The 12,079-nt window shown below is 36.1% G+C and overlaps 1 protein-coding gene across 1 annotated transcript; it reads right to left on the bottom strand.

The window, feature by feature from the left end:
- Window positions 1–5,907: 5,907 nt before the first annotated feature.
- Window positions 5,908–11,909, bottom strand: LOC125239844 (zinc finger protein 184-like). The gene is made up of 3 exons (XM_048147565.1): window positions 11,014–11,909; window positions 8,551–8,709; window positions 5,908–6,720 (listed from the first exon to the last, which is right to left on the bottom strand). Exons 1-3 carry the CDS (start codon window positions 11,543–11,545, stop codon window positions 6,236–6,238), a joined length of 1,176 nt encoding a protein of 391 aa, XP_048003522.1. The 5' UTR covers window positions 11,546–11,909; the 3' UTR covers window positions 5,908–6,235.
- Window positions 11,910–12,079: the final 170 nt, after the last annotated feature.

Below are 12,079 nucleotides of genomic sequence, written 5' to 3'. Positions count from 1 at the left end.
CGTACGTTTCGTACGAGTATTAAACCAATCAATGTTGTTCTCGAGTTCAAATACTATATTTAAAAACTTTGGTGGCTATATGCCCATTACTATGCATAATAGTATTCTGTATATTGTATTATTAATTATGAAATAATAGTATTTTCCTTAAAAGTCTACTCTCCACTATATAATCTATATAGCAAACTAGGAACCAAAAAATTACCTATAATAATCCTTTTCAGTACAGATGGCGTTTTTTTTACGCACTAGTGCGAGAAGTGACTCATTATATGCCAGGTCGAAACTTCTATCTGTACTGAAAAACGTCGTACGATACTCGTGCGAAAAGGAAATTTGTAACTCGTGTCGATTTAAAACACTTTCGGTCGTGTTTTAATTTATCCCACTATCGAACTTCCTTTTTAACTCCTTATCGTAATGTACTACAGCACATGTAGCTACTTTCTCGCACTCAGGGCTTGGATACCGGTTAAATTTTCGAACCGTTATCATGTACCTACTTGCGGCAAAACCTTTAAATTTCGTTTTCGCTCGAAAAACCGCTATTTTAAACCGGTTTTTAGGAGAACGCTTTCATAAAGGTTTTGTTCGATTAACCGGTTGAGAACAAAATAAACCGGTATATTCCGCAGTATGATAGGTAATACTACTGTTCTGACCAAACAAAACAAGTTTCTGCGTGAAGTCGTGAACGTAGGTATTTACGCGGCGCCGGTGCGTCTCGCCGCTCGTCGAATAAACCGGTTTATTTCGGTTAAAATAAAGTTCTCATAACGTTCGCGTTCTTTAGAAAGTTCGGACAAGAATCGAAATAAACCGGTTCCGAGCCCTGCTCCGACTAATGCTCAAAGTAGGTACTTTGTGTGCATATGTCGTAACCTCAAAAGGCCATATGCCTACTGTAAAACGTCTTACCATACACGTGCGAAAAGGGAATTCGTAACTCATGTCGATTTCTGTCGATTTTAAGCTATCTCCACTCATTTCGAATTTCTACTTTTCCGCACTAGTGTCGTAATGTACTATTTTTGTCCGCTGGTCGGAAAGTGTTGACTTTCGGCCCGCTTTGCTAATCGAAGTTGACGCTTTCCGACTCCGTCGTAAATAAGAAAGGCTCAGATCAAATAATTGACGGCTGAGGCGAAATCAAGGTCTCTTATTTTACTAACCTAGGTCTGTAAAAACTATTGACCTAAGCATATAACACTGTAAATTAATAGCAATCTATAGAACTAGCTTCAACACCTCAGGCATAATATTTACAATTTTACACAAAAATGAGTGCAATAATAACTGATTACTGTGTATGGAAATTCGTATGGACTTTTTCATGTAAATTTCGAAGTATAAAAGTTGTGAAATATCATGAAATTTTGTGAAGTTCTATTCATTTCTAATATAGTTTTGTATAACTTTCAATACAAAATTTATTTTTAACAAGCAGAAACGTCTGCTAACGATTCTAAACATTTTTATATTAAAGGAAAAAATGGAAGCGTAAATTTTTCCATTTTTTTCCTTTAATATAAAAACTTTCAATACAATTGTACAATTGTTCTAAATAAACTGCATTATTTATTCTGATGACATAAGTAAACTCTTTTTTTTGGGTGTTCTTCACATTAAAATAAACTAATTATAACCGCCATAGGCGATTTTAAACCTCATTTTAATGCGTTGCCAAGGACGACTATGGGCCATTTTATTCAAAGTTGTCCACCCCGAAAAAAGTTGATATGAAAATGAAACCGATAGAAATTTATTAAAAGCTATTTTTATAGATTCTTTAATAAATAAATTTATATAAAATATAGAAGGTTCACTTGACTTTTAAGTAATTAATAAAAAAATATGTTTTTGTTGAGTTGAGGGGAAGCGAGTGTTCCGTTCCGCAACCAAATTTAATCGCAGATAATGTAAATATAAAAGGTTTGGGAATTTTACAATATTTTTATTATTCATTCTAAAATAACAAATGAAGAAATTACACTTTCATTTTCACATAAATGCGGACTACTATTTTTTTAAACCCATATATATATATCCGTTCCGTTACTTTCAGTACAAAATAGAGGAGAATTTTTAAGATTACTATACTGCTTCACAAGTTTATAGGATGCCATCACTTGTAATCAATAGTTTAAACGTTACTATTTCAATATAAAATAACGGAAACGTAGTTTAATAACAAATTGTATTTAATTTTTGCAAATAAAACTATTTGAAACATGGGACAGTAACGGATCTGACTGTATGGGTAACGGATGAAAGCTAAGGTCTCGTCTACACTTGAACGTGGGTACCTAAGACCTCCAAAGCATATCGCGAGTAATGACTAAAACAACCGGAGTGTGTAATCCGTGATTGATTACCATATTTTAGATGAGTTAGTTTTAATCCCATACGTTTTTCTTTTATTTCCCGCAATCAAATGAAACTAAAACATCACATTAAAACCACGTGAATACCGCTTTATACTTCCATTCCGATACGTTTTTCTTTCCGCCTATACGAAACCAACGATCTAGTATCGGATCGGAAGTAACGGAACGCTACCTCCGGCGATATTTTACTTAATTATTTATTAAATAATCACAAATCTTGTTTTTAATTGGCTTATTTGGTTTCAATATTAGTACTTTGTTTTAGGAATCGATGTTAAAAGGTTGCATATTACGTATTTACCCGCAAATTTGGTTTCGGGAGGTGGAATGAGAAAATGTTACCCCTGAGTACGAGCTACTTTGATGCGTGTTTGGCGGCAACTGGAAAATGCAAGATGACGGTATTGAGTAGTTTTAAATTAATTTTGCCAAGCTGAATAAAATGCTACCAAATGTTAGGAACTTTCTTTTAATTTTAACAGTCATTCTGCGGTTTCGGAATGGAAAATTCCACAATTACCAGATTCCGTCTCGGCAAATTATACTTAATTTTAAATAGTACGTTTATTTATTAACATGAAATATTTTATAACATAATAGCGTATAACTCAATCTTTTCAAATTATGCCGTCATCAATATTTAGTACAATTAGTTATAGAATAAAATCCATAACAAAAACGATATTTGACGTGGGACAGCAAAAAATTGCCCATTTTTTATCACATTATAATTTTTAACAAATACATAATTATAATAAAAATTTAAATGAATATTGTAAATTACTGTCAACTAAATTTGGGTTCGAATAAAAAATAGTCTTCATTAGTTTAGACTCTTTAAATACGCTAAATATTATATCAAAAGTATGGGACAAGCCAAAAACGGGGTGGACAACTTTGAAAAAAATGGCCCCTATAGCCGACAGGTTAGCCAATGCAAAAGAAACTTTGGAGGGACTCCAAAAGGTTCAATTTCCCTTCGGATATACCTTCGGAGTCTGGCGTAAAAAGGGTTAAAACTACCATAGGTACATACTAGAAATGCTCCATCATTGGTGAAACTTTAAAAATTAAGGGTATAAAAACAACAATTTAAGTTTTAAGGTAAGGTGGAGGAAGATTGAACGGTTTTTCTTGCGGGATAAGATGGAAAGCCACCCTTGCTGCTTCATTATACGGAACATATTTCATCTTAGCCCTCAAGAAAAGCCCTTCAGTCTTTCCCCACCTTACCTTACATAAATGTTCACTGCAATTTTTCAGGGTTCATCTTTGAGTAGTTTTACCTTACCTAAAATAACAACGTTCTTTATAGTACACGGTGTAACTATACCACAAAGTGTGCAAAATAATACTTTCCTCCCTTCGGTGCTGTTGTAATAATTCGCCACTTGTTTCGATTTCTTTTCCGCACGTGTATCGTACCTATTAATCTGAAGACAACCCATAAAATGTACCTGCAAACGTAATATCAGAAAACGCTCATGAATCTATTGACTTGTGTAATAATAATATCCTAGTTTATGTAAATAATGCAATAAGTATTTGTATATCAGTACTAGTGTAGTTATTTATTGAAATTATATCAGTAAAGGTTTTATATTGACTATGTTTTTTATTTTATTCAGCCTAAACCCAAACCCTCTTATTCATAAATAAACGTACGCTAAAGTTATCAAGCCGATAAAGTTCGTTTATCCCTTTTCGACGTATTGGTGTGATAGAAAGGGACAAACGAACTTTATCGAATTGATAACTTTAGTGAACGTTTATAAGTGAGAAAGTGCTTAAGGTACAGTACAGGCACACCTCGGACACTGACGATCAAATATGAAAGAGGCGCGTTCCTAGCACACAGTCTAAGCTCGTGTAATAGGCGAACGCGTACTATGCTTGTATGAGTGAGATATGACAGGTCGACTGTTCGCGTTTTTGACAGGCGGGTCAGGCGGTAATTGAGCAAGAGTAACTTCTCCATGGGCCCGGCCACGACATTGGTCTATGCGCGACAGCGCTGAGCGGCGGCTATACATTGGAGCGAGACACAGCGATCGGACTTTTCATTCGCACGTAAAACTGCCGCTCACCGCTGTCGCGCTTAGACCAATGTCGTGGCCGGGCCGTAACAAAGTTGGTGGGCGGCACATTCAGCGGGGAGCGGGAGTGGCCATACTGTACGATAGTTCTCTTTATTATACTGTGAGCACATCTCGAACACTGGCTGTCAAATATATGAAAGAGGCGCGTTCCTAGCACACAGTCTAAGCTCGTGTAGGTGAACGCGTACCATGCTTGTATGAGTGAGATATGACAGGTTGACTGTTCGCGTTTTTTACGGGCGGTAACTGTGAGGTAACTGAGAGGGGGTGGGTGGCGCTTTCAGCGGGGAGCGGGAGTGGCCATACTGTACGATAGTACTGTTTATTATACTATGACACTATTATCCACAGTATACTAAAGAGTACTATTGTACAGTATGGCCACTCCCACTCCCCGCTGAAAGTGCCGCCCACCGCCCAGCCCCTCGGTTACCTCACAGTTACAGCCTGTCAAAAACGTGAACAGTCGACCTGTCATATTTCACTCATACAAGCATAGAACGCGCTCACTTACACGAGCTTAGACTGTGCCAGGAACGTGGCTCTTTCATATATTTGATCGCCAGTGTCCGATGTGTGCTATTAACCTTTGAGTAATAATCCGAAAATTTTAGAACATGGAAAGAATCGATTAGTTGAAACTTGAAATTACCCCTCTGTCCCTTATAAAGCTAACTAGAGTAGGTATTATTTGTCAAAGGAAAAATAAAATCATTATTTTATATCAACCTCATTTAATTTATTACATAAAATATGATTGTTAAGTTAATAAATCACAATAATTGAAGCATTCCAATAACTTAATCCTATGGAGTTTTACCTTATAAGTTATAACACACATATCCTAAAAATGTAGGCACGATTTAAAAATTCATTATTGGTTCACGTCCACCAATGCATTCATCTGTTTCAAAGTTGGTATTATTTAAGGCCGATAGTCCACTATCATATGTTTATCATAGAAATATGATAAACATATGATATGCCTCCCTTTTTCTCCAACGAGAAGAAACAGGACGGCATGTTACCTATGATCATATTTCTATGATAAACATATTATAGTGGACTATCGGCCTAAATACGTCACTACTCTGCTATATGCATTCCATACATACTTATTACAATTTTCTTTTCGTTGACAGACGTAGATACAAGTTTTTTTTTAAAGTAGTGACGATATACGGTTATATTCACTTTAATACATCGCGTTTGGCGACACGTTTCGAGTCATTTTGGACATTTCTAGCCACCGCGAGCACTCATGCCTGATGACTAGTCTCCAAAATAACCTAACCAGAAAATTAAAATTTAGAAAAAACCCCGACCGCGACATGTGTTCTGATCCATGTTTCATAAAAAACAGTCCACTGTTTTTTACCCATGGCGTCGTTTTCTAAATCGTTCATCCGTTCGAGGATGCCAAACACACACAGACAGACAGACAGACACGTCAAACTTATAATACCCCGTCGTTTTTGCGTCGGCGGTCAATGACTCGAAACAGGTCGCCGAACGAGATGTATTTAAAGTAAAACTGATTATTTTAATATGTCTTACAAACGTTTAACATCTATATTTGGTGCTGTCATACTTTTTTTCTTTTAAATGTTGATTTCTTCCCATTTTTCAAGCCCAATTTTTTTCCAAACGCTCCATGCATCATAGTCTTATGAATTTGCAAAAGAGTCTCCTTCGCACTATCATAATCACATTGATCGCACTTGTATGGTTTGGCAACACTGTGTGTTTTTACATGCTCCTGGTAATGATCTTTGTCCTTAGTAGCAAGTTACATTGGTTACATTTGTAAGGAAAGCTTTTGCTGTGCATTTTCTTGTGTGATATGAATCTGTCTTTGTGGACGGTCACAAATTTACATTGATCGCACTTGTAGACTTTCTCACTCTCATGTTTTGTATTAATGTGGTCTTGTAGTTCATATTTGTGAGAGTATCCATAACCGCACAGACTGCATTTATAAGCAGTTTTCTTGGTGTGAACTAATTTATGGATTGACAGACCGACTTTAAGGTCAGAAGAGTAACTACATTGGTTGCATTTATAGGGTCTTTTGTCTATGTTTTTTCTCTGTTTTGTCTTCCAGGTTTTTGCTTTCTCATTGGGGTGGGCGATGTTTTTATGGACTCTTATGTAATGTTTGTGGACACTAGTAAAATCGCATAGTGGACATTCGTATAGACCCTGGTTCGCACTTTTGCCGCGCTGAGAATACCCTGCAAGATAAAATAAATAGTTATTATAGGACATTCTTACACAGATTGACTGAGGCCCACGGTAAGCTCCAGAAGGCTTGTGTTGTGGGTACTCAGACAATTCAACATCTTAAAAAATCACGTCAATTCGTGGCTCCGTTTTGCCGTGAAAGACGGACAAACAAACAGACACACACACACACACACACTTTCCCATTTATAATATTAGTATGGATATAAATACTTATATACATAGAAAACATCCATGACTCAGGAACAATTAAATATCTGTGCACATCACACAAATACATGCCCTAAAAAAATATAAAAATATTTGTTCAGCTAATGGAACAGAAGGACAGTTCATTTCCCTAACCTTTTTAAATGTTAATATTTTTTAAACAGAGCCTAAAATAAATTATAAAACCATTATTCGCTATAAACTTTTCCAGGGGGCCGATTTTTTAATCTCGGCTATTCGATTTCGTGAAATTCGTTCATAATATCTCCACTACTAGCAATTTAAATTCTACTAACAGGAAAATTCTAAAAACGAGTGGTCATTACCACTAGTCTTAAAATTAGTAGCCGTCCTTTTTCAAAAATAGCATTAAATCGCGACGTAATGCTATTTTACGACGCGTTGTTTTCCACAGACTTTCGAACGGCGAATTCGTGCGTTCGAATTAAAAAATCGATCCCCTGTTCGATTCTCGGCTCGGCCACGAATGAAAAGTACTTATTTTTAAACCCAATTTCTATTTAATAAGTCATATACAAAGATATAAAGTAAGTGGGTTGACCGTGATGTCCGTGACGTCACTGGACTCGATTTAAATTCGTTTTGACAGCTCTTAAAAAGAAGCTGATTTGAGTAAAAGGATTTTTATTTATTTTTTTGGAACAGTTGCTGGGCATTTGTTTCTATATACTTCTACTAGTTTATAGTCTAAGTTGACTAGAAAATTGGTGTTTACAATGAAACTTAAATAATTTCAATTATTTTATTTTATTGAAAATCAAATTATTTTATTATTTTTTAGAAGGTGCAAGCACTAATTGCTTGCCCTTAGGATTGGTCAAAAAGGCGCCTAGCCTTATCAGAGATAACATACACTAGAGAAATTTCGTCGGGTACCACGGCTGGCGGGTGGTCAGTGGTAAAGATGTTAGCCGCGTCAGCTGAAGAACCAGGTTTGATTCCCGGCTCGGCCACCAGTGGGCCTTGTCGTTTTTTCTTTCATGTATGATACCTATTCCATGCTTGTACATCAAACAGATGTGCATGTCTGTAAGAGAACATCCTGAATTTTTTGAAAAGCAAAGTACATTCTATCCTAGATCTACCAGAAATAAAGATAAACTATTCCTACCGTATTCTAGAGTAAAGCTTCACAAAAATAACTCGTTCTGTATGGCAATTCAAATTTATAACCTGCTGCCTAAATCGATCTTAGAATGTCCTACAGATCGCTTTAAGAAATCACTTACGGAATGGCTACTAGACAAATGTTTTTACTCGGTAAAAGAATATTTAAGTTGCCAAGATCTCAATTTATTGTAAATCCTGAAATTAAGTAATTTATCTATGCCTATATTTGACATCTTAGCTGTGTAATTTATAAAATGTAATAAATTGACTCAATCCTTGTGTTTATTTGTAATGAATTATTGTGTAACAAATTATATTGACATTATATTGTACATACTTGTAAATAATTGTTAAATATTGCATGCCTTGCTTGGTAGAACATAAGAACTGCTTTTCAATGTTATCATCTTGTGTAATCTCACTATGTTCTTGCAATAAACTATTGACTTTGACTATTTCAATCAATTTATACAACTTACTTCTTTTCACACTTGTATCATTTTCCTGATGACTGCACAGTAGAAACTTGTATGTATTGGGTCCAATCCTGCATACAGAGCGCTCCATGTCTATATGCATGCGCTCGAGACTTACAGTGCAGGTCCTTTCTGGAGGATTCCTGGCTCTGTTGAATGATGCTGTAAAAAGTATATAAATAAAATAAACAAGACAAGCTTTTATCGCTGACTGTACTTTTCTCGCCACAGGCACACCTCGGACACTGGTGATCAAATATATGAAAGAGGCGCGTTCCTAGCACACAGTCTAAGCTTGTGGTAAGTGAATGCGTACCATGCTTGTATGAGTGAGATATGACAGGCCGACTTAGGGTTGCCAACCGTACTATATAATATAGTATTGTACTATATTTTGGCCCAGCGTACTATATTTTATATGACAAAGATATAGTACGCAAAAGTACTATATTTTAGGGTTCCTTGCTAGTGGCGAATTTACACTAGGATCAAAGCGCCAGAGGCGGCGTTTTTATAATAAAAAAAAATTCGCGCTCGCTACGCTCGCGCTTTCATTTCTACCTGACATCCATTGTACATTTCATTACTTCATTCTGACATGAAATTATTACAGTTACAAATATATAAAGCCGTTGTTAGCAAACATTTGTCTTTTTAACCCCCGACGCAAAAACGACGGGCTGTTATAAGTTTGACGTGTCTGTCTGTCTGTTTGTGTGTGTGTGTCTGTCTGTGGCATCGTAACTCCCGAACGGATGAACCGATTTAGATTTAGTTTTTTTTTTGTCTGAAAGCTCAGTTAGTCGGGAGTGTTCTTAGCCATGTTTTATGCAAATCGGTCTACTACGTCGCGGTCGAAGGTTTTTTCAAAATTTTAATTTTGTGGTTAGGTTAGTATTACACGATATATTAAAAAACAACATTTCTTAAGACAGTTTCGATTTGAATCCATTGGTATTATGAATATTATGATAGTTTTTAAAGCCTATCATATTAACAGCATCGTCTTTAAGCAAACTAGTATCCCATAATTACTTCACAGCTCATTGATTCTGTGATATTTAGCATCAAAGTTGAACTGTTCTAGGACCAAAACAAGTTCTTTGATCAAATCTTTTGCCTTAATTAGTTTAAAATTAAAACGCTCTTGCTTTTTAAGAAATATCTAGATTTCATGTATGTAGGATCCTTCACCAAAACAAAACTTCCAAAAATGTTTTCAAGACAATGTCAAAGTTCATAAAAAATAACTACATATACATTTTTTTTTCGATATAGGGGTCTTACAATTAGGGTAATACCGGTAATACGGCCTTTTCGCAAAATCATTTTTGGCCGAGTTTCATTTGCCAACCAACATTTCGCCGAAGTTTCATTTTAAGAATTTAACATTTTAGCAACTTTTCAATAGGTAGAATTATTGTAAAGCAGATTATTAAAATCCATCTAAACTTTTATCAGACATATCATTTGTCAAATGCTTCACTTGCTGAAACAACTCTTGGACAAATAACGTTTCGCAACGAAACATTAGGCAAGTTACAAATAATTTCTAACATCATCCACAAGTTTGCTTTTTTTTTAAGGGCCAAATGTTAAGTTGGTAAACGTGAGCTTGGCAAATAAAACAATTATGATAAGTTGGGAAATGAACATTCGGCGGAATAAAATTCCGCGAAACTTGAGTTGGGAAGTGATATTCGGTCGTTTTACAATTTTCAACGACAAAATAAGAGAACCAATATAACACAAAACTTGTCAAAATCGATGAAAACCGAGTGGAGATCCATTACAGTGGGCAGAAAAAACGATTTCTACGACTCGGTTATCGATTATCTGCACCGTACTATATTTTATTTCGGTGTACTATATTTTATAGATGGAATTTTCTAAAATACTATATTTCCCTAAAAAAAAGTTGGCAACCCTAGGCCGACTGTTCGCGTTTTTGACAGGCAGTAACTGTGAGGTAACCGAGAGGGGGTGGGCGGCACTTTCAGCGGGGAGCAGGAGTGGCCATACTGTACGATAGTACTCTTTATTATTTTGTGCCACAAGCAATATACTCAAAAAGACAATTTTAACAACCTCAAACACAATAAGGTTGCATTGTTTTATCATTATCACAGAGTTCCTATGGCATGGCATTCTCCTGTCTCTATGAGATAGATCTTTATCAGAGAACAGGAAATGTGACCTGTATATCGTCACTACTTTGAAAAAATCTCGTATCTCACGCTGCTCCTCAAAGTTAAAATGCAGTGTCTATATGCATTCCATACATACTTACTACAATTTTCTTTTCATTGACAGACGAAGATACAAGTTTTTGACAGACGATATACATAGTTAGTTGTGACCTGAGTAATAAAAACCATTAGAAACAACAAGGAAACTTGGACACAATGGAAATAAAATGTGTAACTAAATAAACCATACATAAATATTTATAACAAAATGAATTACCTTTATGGTATACCTCCGGGCCCACCATTACTCCATCTTCCACCTCATGTTTCAAATACAGGCCTGCCTGATCTGCTGTGTCCATACTGCTAGCACTCTCACTTTCAGATTCTGAATCTAGCACTATAGGCTCTATCCAACTGCTGTATTTCTTCTGCGAGTCAATGTTATCCTCTTCCTTCAAAGCTGCTTTGACTACAGGGTCTATATGAGAAATTATGCTTTCCTGGTCCTTGCACAAGCCATCTGGCATAGCTGGTTCAACAGTACTAGCTAAGTTTTCACTTTCTGCCTTAACCTCTGGTTTTACCTGATCCAAATTCCCAGCCTGTGCACTCTCAGGCTCTTCATGCTTTAAGTGCAATCCAGCCCCAGCTGTTTCACTGATAACACATAACTTTTCTTCTGGCTCTGATTTAAGTTCTGTCTTCAAATTGTCTGTTATTTCCTGCTCTTGCTTCGCCTTTAAGCCAGGACCTTGCCACACCGGTTCCAACTCTACCCATACGTACTTTGCACCCTCTAGAGACATTTTTGCTGAATTGACGAAGTGTGCTATACTTAGCAATGTTTTTTGTCGCACAACCACTGTTGTTTGTGATCACTGCCTCACTGCAGTTCTATCTGTTTGTAATTAAATTAAGGAATTCCATGATAATCTGATAGCCTGCTAAGCCTGCAGGTGCAGCTAGGAAAATAATTTGGACTTGCGAAGAAATGTAGTTATAGTTAATAAGTCTGTGCGACGCTTTAGTTGAAATTTAAACCTTATTATTAGATACTTCAGGCGGCACAAAACAAAATATCAGAGGCCCACGTTTGATAAAATAACGTCTTCTAATTATCTAAATTTTTTTTCTTACGACTCGTTACAATATTTTGGCAAATTGGCAGTTTTGGCATTTGCGTGACAGTAGAGTCGACAGCGTCACAGCGACATTTTGATTTTGAAGACTGGCACTGTTTAAGCCGCATTATAAAACGCTATTTTACACCATAACACACGAATGGCAGTATAACATTTCATAGCCCCTAAGAAATGGCGGATTAAAAAAAAAAACAACCA

Source organism: Leguminivora glycinivorella, chromosome 26 (genome assembly GCF_023078275.1).
Source record: "Leguminivora glycinivorella isolate SPB_JAAS2020 chromosome 26, LegGlyc_1.1, whole genome shotgun sequence".
Lineage (NCBI taxonomy): Eukaryota > Metazoa > Arthropoda > Insecta > Lepidoptera > Tortricidae > Leguminivora > Leguminivora glycinivorella.
The sequence above is the reverse complement of the archived record's forward strand: the minus strand, read 5'-3'. Positions and strand labels throughout refer to the sequence as shown.

Excerpts from the sequence above, each read along its gene's own strand:
- LOC125239844 (XM_048147565.1), bottom strand. The coding sequence starts at position 11,545 with ATGTCTCTAGAGGGTGCAAAGTACGTATGGGTAGAGTTGGAACCGGTG. Across the intron at positions 8,710-11,013 it reads CCCGGAGGTATACCATAAAG|CATCATTCAACAGAGCCAGG; the intron begins GTAATTCATTTT and ends TACTTTTTACAG. Across the intron at positions 6,721-8,550 it reads TGATACAAGTGTGAAAAGAA|GGTATTCTCAGCGCGGCAAA; the intron begins GTAAGTTGTATA and ends TTTATCTTGCAG.